General features: G+C 40.8%; 1 protein-coding gene and 2 long non-coding RNA genes across 3 annotated transcripts in view; 1 reads left to right on the top strand and 2 right to left on the bottom strand.

Annotated features, from left to right (window-relative positions):
- Window positions 1–991: 991 nt before the first annotated feature.
- LOC310706752 overlaps window positions 992–17,871 on the bottom strand; it is a 132,668-nt gene continuing 115,788 nt past the window's right edge. Inside the window, exon 2 of the long non-coding RNA XR_014526147.1 lies at window positions 992–1,407. This is a non-coding gene — a long non-coding RNA (uncharacterized lncRNA). The remainder of the gene's footprint in view (window positions 1,408–17,871) is intronic.
- Window positions 1,238–2,683, top strand: LOC310706692. The gene is made up of 2 exons (XR_014526073.1): window positions 1,238–1,377; window positions 1,640–2,683. It is a non-coding gene; the product is annotated as an uncharacterized lncRNA (long non-coding RNA).
- On the bottom strand, window positions 2,412–16,570 carry SIRT1 (sirtuin 1). The gene is made up of 9 exons (XM_083502519.1): window positions 15,704–16,570; window positions 14,624–14,740; window positions 13,363–13,604; window positions 11,833–11,985; window positions 10,053–10,200; window positions 9,454–9,533; window positions 7,870–8,056; window positions 6,971–7,546; window positions 2,412–4,448 (listed from the first exon to the last, which is right to left on the bottom strand). The coding sequence occupies exons 1-9, from the start codon at window positions 16,257–16,259 to the stop codon at window positions 4,138–4,140; spliced, it is 2,370 nt and encodes a 789-aa protein (XP_083358645.1). The 5' UTR covers window positions 16,260–16,570; the 3' UTR covers window positions 2,412–4,137.

Below are 17,871 nucleotides of genomic sequence, written 5' to 3'. Positions count from 1 at the left end.
ATTTGAAAATAAGGGATCAGCAGCCTCACCTGTCCCGGGGACAGTCTACGGGATATCTAACAATCCGGGGAAGCAGCGCTGGAATAAGGGAATTTCCCACAAAAAAGGGAAGGTTGACAGCTATGCCCCAGCCGATCTGGGCAGCTTCCAACATACATGAAAACGTAATAAAATATTAACTCCATACCCTCCAAGATTTCTCCCAATGGAAATAGGGCCGTCCTAAGGAAAAGCGGGATGTTCCCGGGATCAAAGCAGAAACCAGGACGGCTTCACTAAATCAGGGACGTCCCTGGAAAACGGGGACACTTGGAGGGTCTGTCATCCCCAGTGTCTGGAGGTTATCAGGCTGGGGAAGGCTTGCTTAACCCAAGAAATGGAGGAAGGGGGGTGGGATTTGCAATGCAGCACCTGCGCAGAGGCAAGGGCCAGGAAGGGTTGCACCAGTGCTTTCTTTCTAGAAAAATAGGTGCTGGTACTCACAAAGAAGTTGTTACAGTAAGTGCCACACTTTTTAACAAGAGGTGTCGGTTATCTGTTTCAGACGATGAGCAACCGCCTCCAAGAATGGTCTTAGAACTCAGGTATGTCCGTGTGGAATAAGATGACCCTTACTGGGTGTTTCACATGGCAAGGGGGCTCACAGAACAGTTTGCTATGAAATACAGCTAGGGCCAGAGAAAATGACAAGGTCTCTCCACTTAAAAAACAAACAAACAAAGTCATTCATGCTCCTTCACATCATATGGGAATTTAGGCAGGTGCACCTGTCCAAATGCTCAGAGCTTTGTTATTATCCTGCCCATATTAACTGTCCTATTTTCTACTCTACAGGAGTCTCACTCCTAAAAAAGACAGGCAATCCTTGATCACACAACTACATGCTCCTTAAGTCACTAGGTCTTTTATAGTTGCAGTTGCACAGCTGCTCTTAGGGTTTCATAAATACAAGGTTATCAGATTAAAATATTTACATACAAAGTATTAATTACATTTTATCATTTTATTAATGAGCCACCCAGTGAACACTGTTTTTGAGTGGCCTTATATATTAAAATAAAAATCAGAAAGAAAATTTCCTTTGTTTTTACTTTGAAAGTTACATTGCTGAACTGTGGCAGATTCTCCTCCATCTGTTGAGTTGTAGAGTCACCTGAAGATGAGTATCTTAATACACTTTTGATCACACAATAATATGAATTAAAATACTTTTAAGTGGATTACATACTTCCCTTTCCTCACATGCAAGCCTCTGCCCTTGTGTAGGCAGCCAGTAGAATAACTGTTGAACATTAACTTTAGGTTTGATATGGAAAGATGACTATTATAGGGAGATGGCTGCCAAAAGGAACAATTAAGCTATTTCTAGCTTGTAAGGTGAAGTTGAGGCTGAAATACTTTGGCCACCTCATGAGAAGACTCCCTGGAAAAGACCCTGATGTTGGGAAAGATGGAGGGCACAAGGAGAAGGGGACGACAGAGGACAAGATGGTTGGACAGTGTTCTCGAAGCTACAAACATGAGCCTGACCAAACTGCGGGAGGCAGTGGAAGACAGGAGTGCCTGGCGTGCTCTGGTCCATGGGGTCACAAAGAGTCGGGCATGACTAAACGACTAAACAAACAAAACAGCTTGTAAGGTGTTTGGATGGTGCATGAGTGATTTTCTGGGGCAAAACATAGGGAGAAAAAACTAACTGGCATGGCGAACACTTGGCAATTCATGTAGTGAACCAGCAGTCAGAAATTGCTTGCTACATGGAGGCAGCTGATTCAGTTATCCTAATGAATTGAGATATTCTAGCAGCTCCTTTTAATGCGTAAAACATACATAGGGAAAGCTTCTTATGAAGGAAGGAAAACATTTAAGGTCCAGTCAGGCTGCTCTTCTCTGTTCATCTGTAAATAATCATTGTTGGCACTACTCATGGGTTAGCTCAAATCAGGGACTGCAAATTCACTGTGTGAATTCATGCTGTGAATTATAGCATGGCAGCAACAGTAGGCAAAGTGAAGAAATAGCACAATTGGCTTCAAGTATTAAAACAGGATGGGGTGTGTTTGCATCCCACATGCAGGATCTGAAGAGAGCAGCACAGAAGTAATAGGCCACCTTATGCACAGGTAAGAGGAAGTTGGCTGCATTGCATCTGCAGTGGTCCTGTTCGTTCTTTAAAATGAAAGGTTAAGACATTTGATGAGGCTTGGTCTAAATTGCTCAAAAGATCATATTGGTCTCACATTAAGCTTAGACTAAATTTAAAGCCAGCCATGGTGTTGTTCACATCCATTAAAAACCCTAAGTGGAGAAACACCATAGTATACTTTCCACAAGCTGTATTGTATTTCATATCTGTTGGTAAAACAAGAAGTTGTAAGAGAGGAGTGAGAGGCTTTCCACACACATTATTAACAGCAACCAAAATTTAAACGACAATTTAATAGACCTTAAAACAGACTATACGAGTATAAAACACTGGTTTTGTATTTCAAAAGTTGCAGGAAGAGAGCCAGGTCATTTTAAAACAGTCTTCTACAAAACATTTGCCAGTTGGTTACATAAAAGACACTATATACAATATAAAAGCATAAAATAATCCACACTGTAAAAATAATTTAAAAAGAAAATATTTTCATTTTAAAATATCTCCTATAGCACAAATACATTTTGACATGCAAGCAAAGCTAAACATATTGCATTCTTTAGTGTAGTCTAGCAAGTTCTGCTATTTAGAACCTGGACCATGAGAAAACATGCCAATGTTTTTCAGATGAACACAGAAGGCCATTCTTAACACTTTTTTATGCTATTGTTACGGAACAGATGTATTAATTGCTTAAAAAGGACAACCACTTTACATATTTCAAAATGGAATAAATATTAAAGCAATGTACATGAATGAATGATCAATAACTGGCAGAGCTCTCTTGGGATACGGCTGAAAAGTGGTTTCACAAATAAACATAAAACTTACTATTAAATACAGGGTGAGGAAACACATTGTGGAAGATGGAAACAATCTGCAGCTGGAAGTATGTGTGACATCCACTTTTAAAAGGCAGCCTTGAAGAAGCAGCGTTGTGACCAATTTCTGTAGCTGCTTTTTGTATAATTCAGTACCAACAAGTGGTATTAAGTTATCCAAAACAGAAGCCCGTCCTCAAACAGCATATTTTAAACTTATGCTTAAACTGAACTTTCTGTTTTATATTGGAAGTTTAAGTTTCTCCTTTTAAGGGTTTGTGTCGGGTACAGAAGCTCTTTTGGAGACTGCTCCCATATCCTGAATATTATATACACACCTTCAGTACATTTACATATTCACATTTTGGCAGCATTCACAAAAGATTTTATACATTAAGTGCTAGCTTTGTATACTGACTTCCTGTTCTACCTACCCTTTGTGTGTCGCAAAAAAGTTTAATGAGCTACTATTTAACTGAACACCATTTTGCTATAATTTTGCAAGCCAATAGGCACTATTACATATCCACAGGAAGTTTTTTGTTTTACAGTAGCACTTTCTAATAATCAAAGTAGTCAGGGATTTCCAGGTATTCACTATGATGCCTAATTTCAATATGCTCACATGCATTTCAACATGAAGACTAATGTTAGAAACATAGCTGCCATACTAACTTTTGGGGAAATACCAGTGTTAAACAGATTATGCAGTAACAGAGCTGGGGGTGAAAGGAGACTAAATAAATCAAAGCGTTACAAAGCAAGAGGCGTGGAAATACCATTCTTTGGTCTAGATTAGCTGTTCCCTTTATATTATATTAACATTCCAATGGCTTTTTCAAAACGGTTCACAAAAAAAATGTTGAAATTTGTTAAGCAAAAATACTGTATATGTACACACACACAGCTCACACAGATTAAACTTAATAAAAATGAATGAGTGACAGTAAAAAGATACTTAGTACCTTCAAAATTCAAAAAGATTAGTGTTGAGTGTGCCTTTATAGAATTTAATTGGAAAAGTTAGAAAACTATGCATGAAAATCTATTCTAGTTGCTTATAAACACTACATCCTTATATTTTCCTTGCTCTAAATTCAGTACACATTCATTCCAACATGCCAAAACTGCTAATGCTGGTGGGAAAGTTCCTGAAACCAGTCAGTAATTACTTTATAGTTTGTCTGTCGAATGGTCAAATCCTACAGCTTCGTTTACCGACACAGACTCAGATTCCTGAAGCTCAATTCCATCTTCTCCATATCCATTCTCCTCTTCTCTGTCAGGAGTATCTTCTTCTATACCGTTATAGAACTCTTCAATTTCACTCTCGTCTTCTATGTCTAAGCTTGGACTATGACAGGACCCACTATCGCTGCTACTTCCACAAGAGCTGGAGGATATGACATCATCTTCAGAGTCCGAGTATACCTCAGCACCATGGAAAATATAGCGATTTGGTGGTAAAAACAAGTATTGGGTACCTGAAACATGTTTGATTAGCAAGAATAGTTATTTCAGCATTAATAATCCCAAGAAGTCCTAAATGTGATACATTAATGCTTATGGGTTGCCATTATTTTAAGCACTACTGTTTCTAGGCAAGGAAATAGGTATACATAAAATTTATTACACTTTAATTTCACATGTTGTGGACTATGGAATCCCTTTTTAAAGGCTCACTACATGCTGCTATGTGCTTAACTGGATTAAGCAACATATGAAGGCATTCACTATTCAGCACCCCCCTCCAAGTTTCTCACTGTACACATAATGTACACATTCCAATATTGTCTCAAAGAAAGAGCTCCCTTCCACTCTCATTTACTGGTGGCCACAGTCAAAGATCTTGAGGGAAGGGAAGCAGTTACGAATGTGTAACTAATTTCTGTGGTTTAATTATGAAGTCTACAATCCACTTCTTTCCCTTCACTTTTCTCAAAGATACATCTTAATAAGCAATGACGTCAGACTGTGCCAATGACTGTCATCAAAGAAATACAGCAATCGCTTCAGAGCTTACCGCCTAAAGGCTTATTAAAAGCAAGTTGACTGAAATACCATTTTTGATGGGCTGTGCAATTGAAAGCTACACTAAAAGGCCTGTACAACTCTTGGTATTGCTGCAACCTGTTCGTGCTGCAAGTCTCTCCCATTCCAGGCATCTAAATGAGATTTTGTTTTACTCAGAAAATCATATTTTTATCTCCAGTATACTATTAGACATTCTGAACTTGAGGAAAGCATGCTGTTCTACATTAATACAATTTGTAATGCAGAAAACATATCCATGCATCACATCTGGCAGACATGTACCAGAAGCTTGGTGCTGGTGTGCATACTACAACTTCTACAGGCAAGCTGCCACAAATACCAAGTCAATTTCTATATGGCACTGCAGAAATTGGGTGGTGTGGAGAAAACTCACATAGTCCATATAAGGAATGGCTTCATAGAAATAGCTTGGCACTGAAAACTACTGCCATGTGCACCAATCCTTGTAAACTGAGGGGAAAACAAGTTCCCCAATTCTTTTCAGGTTTTTCTTGCAGCAATTTAGTTGATTTGGATGCTTAAAAGCAGTGGTAATAACAGAAGTCTGCATTTTAAAATTTGGGTTGGTTTAGATAATCCTTCAAACCTTGTTTTAGATTTTCAGGAGTGAGACTTTGCCTCACATGTTCTCCCCGCCCCCGCCCCCTGCACTCAAGATCCCCTTTCTGCTTAAAGCAAAACTTAATTTTGTCACGATGTCCTAATCAGGCAAACAATGCTGCTCAAATGTGTAAAAGTAATTCCGAATACTGCAAATCATGTTTGAGGATTACCTGAACTGACCCTTCCCCCTCTTGCTGCTTTTGTGAAAAGATTTTGTGAAAAGATGAGGGAGTGGGAAAGAAGAGGGGGAAGAGAAACAAAAGATGTGCATATTTCCTGTGGGGAGATGCAGGGGGGAAATATCCACGGGGATATGTAAATTCCCCTCCCCTTCACACGACACACAGAAGTGCCATTTCCACTGCCACTTTTTAGATTGTGTGGAATCGCCCATAATGTACTTGGCAGCACAATCTTATACATGTCTTTTCAGAAGTAAGCCACATTGAACTCAATAATCCTTACCAGCCTGGAGTTGGTGTGAGGGTTAAGTGATGTCAGTGGGGCCAAGCTGGGATCCCTCCCTGGCACATCCTGTTTGGGGGCTTTCCCCCAGTACAGCTGTTTTGGGCTGGGTGGAGGGATAGTGCTGCCCCTGTCACCCTACCTGTGGCAGATCAGAGGTCTGGACTGCAGCCTACTTGCTGAAACCAGTGGTAATCTATGTGATGCCAGTTATTGTGGACTACAGCTCCCATCATCCTTGACCAAGTCATGCCAAATGAAGGTGATGGGAGTTGACTTAAAGGCACTGCACAACTTCATCAAGTGTTTATCAGTGTTTCACGTCCGATCGCCTTTCTAGATTTGTTGCATTTTAGAACAAAACAAAGATTGCTACATTGTTTTATTACAAATATCCTAATTTGGATTTTGCCCACAGCCATGGGTAGGACCACCTTCAGGGACAAAGTGGGATATAATTATAAATAGATATCTCATTTCATATGGGTCTGACAATAGCTTTGTAAGGCAGAAAAGCAAAGAGATAAAACAAGTATATTAGAAATGCAGACATTCGTTTTGAAGGCATACAAAGTAAATTCAGTTCATATTGCCTACATGTAGTTTGAAAGCTTGCAAACATTTGAAGTAATCAGCTGGTTCAGTCAGAGGAATTCTTTCATTTGTTCAAGATTTCCTATTGTACTGCACCAACATAAATCTAAGTATTTCTTATTGAAGTGGATGTACATGTTTTCATTTCTCTGGTTGCAAGATCAGATCATTTTTACAAAATGCTCTTCACTATTGACTGAATTCCTTCAAAACAAAATTGCTGTGTTTAATACTTTGAAAGTATTGTTTAATTTGAATGTAGGTGTTTGCAAATTATTTAAGCACTTACCATCAAGCCGCTTGCTAATCTGCTCTTTTGCACATCTATTAACCCAACATTTTCTCAGTGTTTCAACAGATGTTTTTTCACTTCTCTCTTTGTTTTCCTCTTGGTTAGATCCATTTTCCTTCACATGTTCTGGGTTTTCTAGATGGTCAGAAAGACTTTCAACATTCTCTAAAGAGTTTTGAACTTCTTGAAATTTTTCTTCTACACAGTTCTCTTTAGACTCTAAGGAAGCATCAGAATTTCCTGCTTTATATTCAGAAGATTGCTCTGAACGTACCACCTGAGAATGTTGTGGTGCAATTCTTTCAGGTGAACTAGAATATTCAGAAATGTTTAGAGGAGTAGGTGGTAATTCAGCTGAATGTATTTCAAATTCTTTGTGAGGTCTGGGAGGCTTCTCTGTTATTTCTGAAAGTTTGACTGAATTGCTACAAAGTTTTGTATATTCACCACCTAATCTATGACATAATTCATTGATAATGACATCACAGTCACCAAGAAGCTCCACGTCGAAGTGTAGATGAGGCAATGGTTCCCTATTAATTAGAATCTGAGGCACTTCATGTGGGATAGAACCTACATGTTTACGAAAAATAAAACAAAATGTATGTTACAGAAATATAATGTCAACTGTTATTAACAAATGTGACAACTAGTTTTAGGAACTACTTGTAAATGCACTAAAAAGTGACCTAGAATTCTGCTTCTACAATATTACTTAATAGTATGCAAGATAAATACACTCCTTTCTCTTATATTCCTCCCAGATCTAAAAAACTCTCTAAATTCAATAATTACAGCACTGTACAGCATGACAGTTGTTTGGAAGCTCCGTATATATTTATTCTGAAACAGAGACTCCCCTCCATATGCCTAAGAGATGAGAAATCAACACTTACTTGGAATTAATGCAACTGGTCTTACTTTAAGTGAAGACCCGATAACAATGAGAAGATCAACCTCATCTTTGTCATACTTCATGGCCCTATGAAACTGCTCAGGTAGATTTTCACCAAAGAACACTATTTCCGGCTTCATGATGGCAAGTGGTTCATCAGGTGAACACCTGGGACATCTAGGAACAACCTGCATACAGAAGGTTGCATTATTATTTTTAGTTTTATAGAAGTTAAATTCAATTAGCAAATCACTGGGTCAAAACATTAGCTGCAACAGATTTATTAAGAAGTTCAGATTGCTATTAAAAATGACTGATGTTATAATCCACAGCTTTTCTAAATAATATTCCAAGTGTAACAAAACTGATGATGACATGCAAGTATGAATTGAAGACTAATACTTTAACCAGTTTTTTCCCCATGAAGCACCTGAACAAATTATTTTTAAACTCGTGAAAATGTTAGCGATTACAATTTTCCAGAGAACTATTCTATGAATAATTTACAAATATTTCCTCTCATCTGTCCCAACAAAGAGAAGCACAGCACGTTGCATATTTATCAGCTTTTGTGAAGGATTGCCTTACATATGTATTCTCTCTCTATTGTACAGAAACAAATTATGATGCATACAATGAAGATGCATCAATTAAACATTAGAGTCATGTGTTTCCATAGCCAGTATGGAAACCCAGGTTACTAGCCTCTTAGCAGGTTTATAATAATTTTTGCAGGGTAGTAGTTTCCAGGGATGCCTTAGTTCCTCCTTTTCTAGTCTCACAAAGCCTTTCCTCCCAATTCTGTCTACTGTCACTATGCATCCTTGATTCAATCACCTTGTCTCCAGACCCCCATCCTTTAGTTTCCCTCCTCCTAATCTTCCCCAAAGCTGCTTCTTTCCCTAGAGCTTACAAATTATATCCCTGCAACTTTCCCTTCCCAAATGGAAGGTGGACTGAAATCATTCTGACACTGCTAGCTCTAATCTTAGGCAGCTGAGCTAAAATACTTAGGGAAATAAAAGTCAAAGTGTCCTCCAGTGAATGACAGGTCAAGCGTCACATCTGAACTAACCTACAAGAAATATTCTACTTTGAAGAATCTTTCCACGCTGCTTTGAGCTCAACTGAAGCAATGGTGAAATATAAATATAGTGTTATGAGATTTGGGATTGGGAAGATTCCAGACCCCTGTAAGCCCTGGATCCAGCAAGTGTTAAAAGCCAATCAAGCCAAGCTAGCTTTCTGAACCCCTAGGTAAGCACCTGGAACCTCTGGAATCTTGCACTGCTTGGAGATTGGAGTGGCATGCAACAATGATAATAAATAAGAACTGCACTTGTCTGGAGAACTACAACTGTTTCTATGTAAACTGAATTCTTGAACTGCTGCAGTTCACATTTCTAGATATAAGGATAACATTTTATCTGATAGTTATTAACACTCATACTTTTTGTTCATTAACAGTGCATTCCTAATCATGTTTGCACAGAAGATCAGTTAAGCTTAGTGAGCCTTACTCCTTAAGCCTGTTTATGAATGCAGCCTTAAATGTACCTGATAATATTTATGGTTTTATTCCTACCTGATTGAAAATGTCTCCTCGAACAACTTCACAATCAACTTTGTATTTACAGATGAGGCAAGAAGCTGTTGCAAAGGAACCTGAAACACATACACACACCAGAAAGCAAATAAGGATGTATGCAGTTGTCTGGATTCATATATTAACCGACCTAGTTTATTCTAGTCATACTGATCTGAGCATAGGAACACATACAAACATATATGACTTAATTTGCATGTTCACACTTAGCTGATAAAATTCACTGGATTATAGCCAGTTAGTCATACTTAGAGTAGGCCCACTGTAAGCAAACCCTTGGATTCCAATGGGTTCACTCCAAGTATTAATTAGTTGAATACTACCCATTGTTGTTTTATTTCATGTGTTCATCCTGAAAATCTATGGGGGCACTGCAATAGAATTCACTGTCAGGGAGCGGAAGCACAATCCTCTTCAGATGTATTCATAAATGTACAGTTCAAAACATTTATCCTATTCTATATTCTCCAGGAACTAACCAAGTGAGAGATATGCAAAATGCTGAAAGATTCCACATATCCCTTATCACGCACATTAAAATTAACATGAGATCTAGATAGAATTTAAGATTGACTAACCATGACATTGGATTATCCTTTGAATTCCTGCCACTTGTTCCAGTGTATCTATGTTCTGAGTATAATTGCGAAGCAGTTTTTTTTCTTTATCCATCAAAGCTATAAATTTATGACAGAGAGATGGTTGAAACTGTCCAGGATATATTTCCTGTAGAATTTTTTAAAAAGCGAAAAATAAATTTTGCTAATATCACATTTCAGTTTTTGTTTAAAGATCAGCCAACATACATTAGCTATTGCTTACTAGAACCAACGTTTTCTTAAACTGATTGTAACTTGTGTTAACCTTTCGGCTTGGAGAAAATACTACTAATATACATCATTAACTTAAATGGGGGAAATGTATACACCATTTCCTGCCACCCCCATTGAACATATGACATGCTATGCACAGCTTAAATATGGAGTCATGTCCAGTGCTGCTGTTCTGATAGCACAGCATACTTCCACATGCAACAGAACTCCCCCCTCCTATCCTTTCCTTTGAAGACCTCCAGGGATTCTCAAAATCTGCTCCAGAGGGCTGCAGGAGCCTTCAAAGGGTATTTTGAGGCAGCACAGGGAGAAGAGAGAAAGGGGAAGTCCAACTTTGTGAACGGTACTCTGCATGCGCACAACCTTAATACAACCCACTCCTCTGAAAAAGTATATCTTCCAAGCCCCGAAAATGTTGATCATTACAACTGTTGATCAGTGTTAATCATTAAAAGTATGAATGAAAAGAAAAGCTATTTAGCATGCACAATCCTACATCCAGAAAGATCCCCAAATGAATTATAGGTTGTACTTAAAAAAGTATACAGACAGCCTCCTTTTATGTGGGAGTTATGTTCCGAGGCACCACGTGCATCAGTGAAATCACATATAATTGAAACCCACTGAAAAATCTTTGATTTTACATTTTACTAGCATTGTACGTATTTATGTTGGTCAACTTAGCTTGTGCCATTTTCATTAATTATGTCATTAAATTTATGAAAGATACAATTTGTTCATAAAGTGGAAAGCTTCCAAAACAATATTATTGCTTTTTCAGCGGACGCCTTAAGTTTAAGCCAAAAATATTTATGCCATAGCTTGGCATATAAATACACCGTCAGAAAATTAGTTTTCCCCACCCGCCACCATCAAACAAGATTCAGTATATGCAATGCTATTGTAAAGTCATAAATCATAATGGCATTTAAACATTTGATTGTATTCAGAACTGTCCATGAGTGGAATAGACTTTTAGTCACACTGAAGTATTTCACTTTCCTCTTCCCATCCAGACACCATCAAAATCTGATTCAGAGTAGGGAAGGAGATCATCGTAAACTTTTTTTTGGAGGGGGAGGGGGAACCCAGAGGCAGGAGGAGGGCTGGAGAGGAAGATGAAGTTCTACTGTGTAAGCTAAAGTTCACTCACACATTTGACTCCACCTATTTGTTATAAGCATATCGCTACTGTATCGAGTAAAAAAAAAAAAGTAGTGCCTTCTTAATAGGAGAAGCAACAGTGATAGTTACTCTATAAACTTTGGCTTCTTTAGTTTCTTTATATCCCATAAAAATAAGAACCACTACAAGAGAAAGAGAGCACTGATTATTACTCAAACACACTACAAAGCAGGCATGACATCATTATTTGCGATTTTATATTGGTGCAATAATCAATGTGCCCCTTTGCTCATGTAAGGGCATAACAGCTTTGAGGAAAACTGTCTTTGTTTTAGATACATAAAGATTATAGGTTGTTTAAACGTATCTGGTTTTCATACAAGCAAGAGAGAAAAGGCACCTTTGCAAACTTAAAAAACGGCCTTGGATCTTTCCTGAAGTAATCAATATCAAACATTGCTTGAGGATCAGGAAGATCTGGGAAATCTACTGCAAGGCGTGCATAGATACCATCTCTTGATCTGAAGTCAGGGATTCCACAAGAAACAGATACCTGAAATAGGTTACATACCATAATAAATATCAATTGTATATTATAACAACATTTGTTGCTGCAAAATATTTGGACTATACACTGTAAAATTTAATGTTTAGAGATTTTTAAAACAGTGAGAGGTTTATAAATGCTTTTAATAACTAACTAAATAATTAACTAAAAATAGTCACACACCCCAACTGTTTGCTTATTTTCTTTTGGCAAATAAAATATTACTTTTTTTTAGAACTATCCATTATTCAGGCACCTAAAAACTGCAGATTAGGAAATTCCACTTACAACTATAGCAAAACTACTTATGAGAACCCAGCACAATATGCATACAGGCTAGAGAACTGCAGAGTTAATTAACGTTTCAGTTCAGTCACTTCAAAATCAGCAAGACTTTTCTTAACAGGTATCATCTTGGTTCCAGACAAATGAAAGTAGGTAGTGTGATTCTATTCAGGGCATTAGTTGATGCAGAACAAGCTTCTGCTTGCACTCCAACTAAAGTCATTGTATATGATGCAAATGACCATCGCTGCCAAGTTCTACCACTTACTTCCTAAAACTCTGTCAAATGCTTTACTAGTAGTGTCCAACTGTAAAATTCTATGATACTACAATGGTTTGGAAATAGGCTGAAATTACACTGCTGCCTGAGTCTCCTGGAGGTTGGCCAACAATAGTGGGTTACCAGAAATTAGTTACTTTCCTTAGTCTTTCTACCTACCTTTGAAGATTCACTTGCATATACTTGAACTACTGAAACAAGGGTAGCTGCTATTGCCTCAATGAAAGGTTAGTGCTTACAGTATCAGAGCAAGGGAATTAAATGTTCCTTCATGCTAGTGATAGAAGTTAGTTGCTCATCCCTTTGCTCAGGTGCTCTGCAGGATGCACAATGAGACTCTGTCTGCTTGTTTGGATGAATGCTCTCCCCTCCACCACCACCACACACTGTTCCAGGTGTTCTCCCACCCCTCCAAATCTGATGGGGGGGGAGGACACAAATGGCACTTGTTGCACTGGCTCCCACAAGTGCAACTAGTTTAATCTGGGCCGCAGTACAGAATTGTTGCCCACGATGAAAGGTCTTAAAATCATTGCATTTGCTACAACATTCACATTCCACTAGGGCACACAGGTATCTTTCCTTCAGCATATTTGGGCACATGGGATATAAATATTTTCTTAAGAACTGTGAGCTTTGTGATATGGACAACCATCCCTTGCTGGTGTTGGATATAGAAAGACATCTGCCCAGGAGTGACTCTAGCATTACTGTAGCACAGCAGAGAGCAATCCATTCACATGATCCACATACTTGCATCAGAATAATTAAAATCTCAAATAATGTTCTACTTATTCTATTCAACATTAGATACATACCCCAGCTCCTGTTAAGACAATTATTTTTTTGCACTCTTGTAGTAGTTTCACAGCATCCTCTATTGTATTGATATCTTTTCTCTTTTTTCTTTTAGGTGGTTCTGACAGGATATTAATAACAATTTGCCATAATGTCATGTCATCAAGTTCAGGAGGCGGAATAGTTTCTGGCAACAAGTCTTTCAGAATTGCACGTGGATCTGTGCCTAGCATGAGATGTTGTTGGACAAAAGTGTATGGGCCTGTAATAGAAAATAAAGCAATTGTCATCTGACTGATGCAGAATATTCAACTGATGGAGAAAATTCTGCAACATTTTTTGTTTATCACATTTTCAACAGAGCAAGTAGCATACCAATCTGAAAAATGTGTAATGTACTGCACACAAAAGGGCATGCATTGGCATCATCGGTGAGGCATCCTGTGAGCAACAAATAACCACAGCATTTTTGTATTAATCCCATGAATAGGATAACTGGTTCCCATATCTTTTTTCCTTTGTGGGGTAAAAGCAGCTAAGGAGATTATTTTCAGTAAGAAAACAATTCAAGCGGTAGGGCAGAATTAATCCCCAATTCAGATTGCAACCTCAGTTGCTGCATAAAACAAAGGAAAAAATCGGTGAAAAAAAATTACAGAACTACATGTAATGTGAAAAGGCTTTGGGAGTAAACCCTAAGGAACAATCTGTGCCTGCTGCCTTGCAGGACATCCATGGGAGAAGAAAAGGCATGGGAGTAAACCCTGCAAAAATTAGGAGTGGAGTCTCTAGGGCACTTGGATGGTGTCTTGTATGCCTCCTTCCCGCAACTCCTGCCACCAAGCTGGTGCTTTCCTTTCCTTTGGACCACATGAGCACGTGTGAGAGAGGGTCTTGTTGTCTGGGCAGCCCAGGACCTCCATACACACTGCTCAGGCTTGCACCTCGGATTGCCCTCAATTGCCAATTCTGGATTTAGAGCTGAGGAAAGAGATAGAGCACTCCATAGTTCTATGCAGTGTAGAGGTGATAATATGGAAGGATAAAAGCAGGGGCAATTTGCCACTCAGCTACTCTTCCAAGGTGAAACTCATGCCAAGATAAGCAGCAAAATATACAGGCACCTCAACAAACCACTCAGAGTTCAGATTTACATGAAGGAAAGACAACAGTGTCACAAATATAAAGATATGACTTGCCCAAGAAAATAAAAGCAAGAATGAAGGTGTAATCTTACAAGATATTTAATTGGAACCCCTATATTGAATTCTAAATATCTACCTATACGTGGCCTTGGAGTCCAATCACTGGAGCTTGCATGAGAGGCTCTATCATCTTCATCACTCTCACAGGAATGGAAGCCGTTTGCAATTATTTCATCATTAAAAAACATATTGTCTGAAAGACATTAAACAGAGAAAAACTATTATCAGATAAAAGTAGGGCCATCACATTTAGAACAAGTTATGCTGTACTTCAGCTACAAGAAGTTGCAAGATTCCTTTTAAACTGGGATTTAATCATGTTTACATCATTCATACTCATTTATGTAAGCTTTAGGTACCGTTGAAATAATAGGTGTGTAAGATTTGCTTCAACTTCTGTATCTTCAAGAGTTGCATAGAAGAGGGTGCTTCGCCTCCACATGATGCACTTGCCATAGAAGTCAAAAAACCTAGCTTGCCCAAGATCCCTGTATTCTGCACGGGATTACTAGCTTTTTGCTACTAAGCAAACCGTCAAGCCCAAGTGAAACTGGCTTCAGTCAACTTTATCCTCCTAGGCACAGGCTGCTATTCAAGGCTGCAAATTATATGCAGTTACAGCCAGTGGCGTAGCGTGGGTTGTCAGCACCCGGGGCAAGACAAGTAATTTGCGCCCCCTAACCCGTGGATTTGCACCCCCTAACCCTAAGATGTTGCGCCCGGTGTGGCCGGCCCCCCTGCACCCCCCACGCTACGCCACTGGTTACAGCAAACTTGTATAGGACCAGGCTGCACGTTTAGTCGCCTTCTCCCAGCTTTCTTCCCCCACCCGCTCCCGCGGTGACAAGTGGATGGGATGAGAGGAGCCACAGATTACAAACATTAAGACTGTGTTTAGGAGGATTTCCCAAGGCCTTCGGCTCTTGAAGATCGAGGGAGGGAGAAGGACTAAGCAGTGCCTTGACTTCCCTCAGCCCCGACAGCGCGAATCCCATTGAGCTGGGGTTAGAAGAGGATGCCGGTGTTCTCGGGTCCCTCCCTCCCGTGCCGCTAAAGAGCAGGCCGAGCGATGCTGATGCTGCTCCTCCTCCTCCGTGACCCGGTCGCTGCCCTGCGCCCACCTGCCGCCCCCTCCGCCTCTGGAGCGGCTCCTCACCTGGGCGCGCGGCTGCCTCCGCAGCGCCGTTCGAACACTGCGCCGCCCCGCAGCCAATGGCCGCCTCCGCTGCGTCTCCGGCGGGCGCCGCCTCTGCTCCCTCCCCTTGGCTCGGCCACCACCTCGGCAGCGGCGGCGGCGGCAACTGCTGCAGTAGTGGTTGCGGCGGCGGCTCCTCTCGGGCCAGGCCCCACCGCCTCAGCCCAGCGCAGCCCCAGCCTTCCTCTCCTCCTCTTTCTCCCACCGCTGCCAAGGCCTCTCCCTGCTCGCTGTTGCCAGAGGAAGCAGCAGCAGCAGCAGCGACCTCTTCCTCCTCCGCCAGGGCCTCCTCTGCGGCGCCTCCTATGTAAAGAGGCTCCTCCGCCTCTCCGCCGGCTTCCTTCGCGGCCGAACAGGCCCGGCCGGCGCTGTCAGTGGAGCCCCGGCGTTGACGCTTCACAGCTGGCTCCGGGCTCTCCGAGGCGCCTGACACAGCGCCGCCGCCGCCGCCGCCGCCGCCGCTGCTGCCGCGGCCGCCGCTCCGGCACTGGAGGAGCGGCGTCTCCCCGTCCGCCATCTTGGAGAAGGAGCAGCTACTCCCTCCCTCTCTCTCCGCCCGCTCGCTCGCTCTCACCCCCCACCTTTCCCCGTAGACGGAAAAGACAGTCCCTCCCTCCCCCCCCCCCGCACCTCTCGCTCACACACACACAGAGATTTAAACACGTCACGTGATCCCGTCGACGCCCACGCGGGCAGCCGCCCAGCGTAGGGCCGCAACAACAACAAACTGGATCACGTGACGCCGAGCAGGCGCGGGCGGGGGGTGAAATGACGAGGCGGCTAAGTTGCGGGGTCCGCAGTCACGTGAACCCCCCCCCGAATTTTTCTGACGTGCCCACCTTCTTTATATATTAAAAAAAGATTAATTCACCTATATTTTGTCGACTCTTTTATAATAAAACTTGAAACTAAAAATACCGTAACGAATTCCTTTGGATTCTAACGTAACTTATGGAGTGCGGGGTAGGGGGGGGAGGAATCCCTTTGAATTCAGTGGGATTTATTTCTGAGTGAATATGGATAGGGAGAAGATCGTTATATGCTTTTGTAGTGTTTGGTGTGTTCCCTCCCCCCCCCCAACAAAAATGAATAAAAGCGAAAGGAGAATAAACAAAAGAACTGAGGGAGGAAAGAGGAAAGGCGCTGACGCAGCAACTCGTTGAAGGAGCAGCGAAGGCTGGATGGGCGAGCAGCTCCCGGGTTCTGCTCTGCCTGGGCAAAGACTGTAAAGAAGGGAAAGGGCGCTAGTGGGCCGGGAGTCGCAGCAAGCTCTGGAAAGGGGTCGTGAGGGGAGGAGCCTTAAGAGGCAGCAGAAGGCCGCCGCCTTCGGCAGAATGAAATACTACACACATTAAAGCAGTTAAAGGTGGGATTTAATAATGCACTCATTAAAATAAGCATCAGTTTGTAGATTGGAAACACTCCCACTGAAATGCTTACCTGTTTTAAATACTTTAAAGCTTTACATTTCATGCAAATGTAAAGCAAAGCTGCAAAGTTTAAGCACCACAACGCTATACATAAAAGCAGATAAAAATAGGTAGGTAACTAATTCAGCATCCTGTGCGAGTCATCTACACGACGCCAAATAAATTGGGGCAGGCTTCAGAAGGCACGTGTTTAGGAATGCAAGTGATTTTTCATCCTGTTCTGGGTTTCCTTTTGCTTTTTAAGTAAGGTTCATAGCTCCTGTTTTGGCATCTCTATAAATATAAATCTGTAATCAAGACAGAGTGCAGTAGAAGTTAACCTCTTTTTTCCCACTCTTAAACATACTTTTCAGGTTAAATTTGTTTGTAAAGGAGACAAAGGAAAGCACCCTTGTAGGGAAAGCACCCACAAGTCAATTCAGGTTAAGAGCCTGATGTATTTGCTGGTATTGTAAACACATTTTCCATACTTGTGGACATATCAATTCATTTCAATGCATCATTTACCTGTTTTTCAGGTTGTTTTTTTTTAATGGTTTCATAAAGATTATGGTATAGCTATAGTCACATTGGGTGCTTTCCAAAGGACTCATACACTCACTAAAATTGCCTTAGGGTATGTCTGTGCCAGCTGTTTTTCACTTGATTTGTTCCTGAATTTGGTGTATAAATAACCTATCTTTTTCACTTCTAGCAGGA

Source organism: Podarcis liolepis (assembly GCF_965112155.1).
Source record: "Podarcis liolepis genome assembly, chromosome: 5".
Taxonomy (NCBI): Eukaryota; Metazoa; Chordata; class Lepidosauria; order Squamata; family Lacertidae; genus Podarcis; species Podarcis liolepis.
The sequence above is the reverse complement of the archived record's forward strand: the minus strand, read 5'-3'. Positions and strand labels throughout refer to the sequence as shown.

Coding starts and splice junctions, on each gene's coding strand:
- SIRT1 (XM_083502519.1), bottom strand. CDS start 16,259: ATGGCGGACGGGGAGACGCCGCTCCTCCAGTGCCGGAGCGGCGGCCGC. Junction 14,741..15,703: donor GGAGGCAGCCGCGCGCCCAG/GTGAGGAGCCGC, acceptor AATGTCTTTCAG/ACAATATGTTTTTTAATGAT. Junction 9,534..10,052: donor AAGGATAATCCAATGTCATG/GTTAGTCAATCT, acceptor TATGTGTTTCAG/GTTCCTTTGCAACAGCTTCT.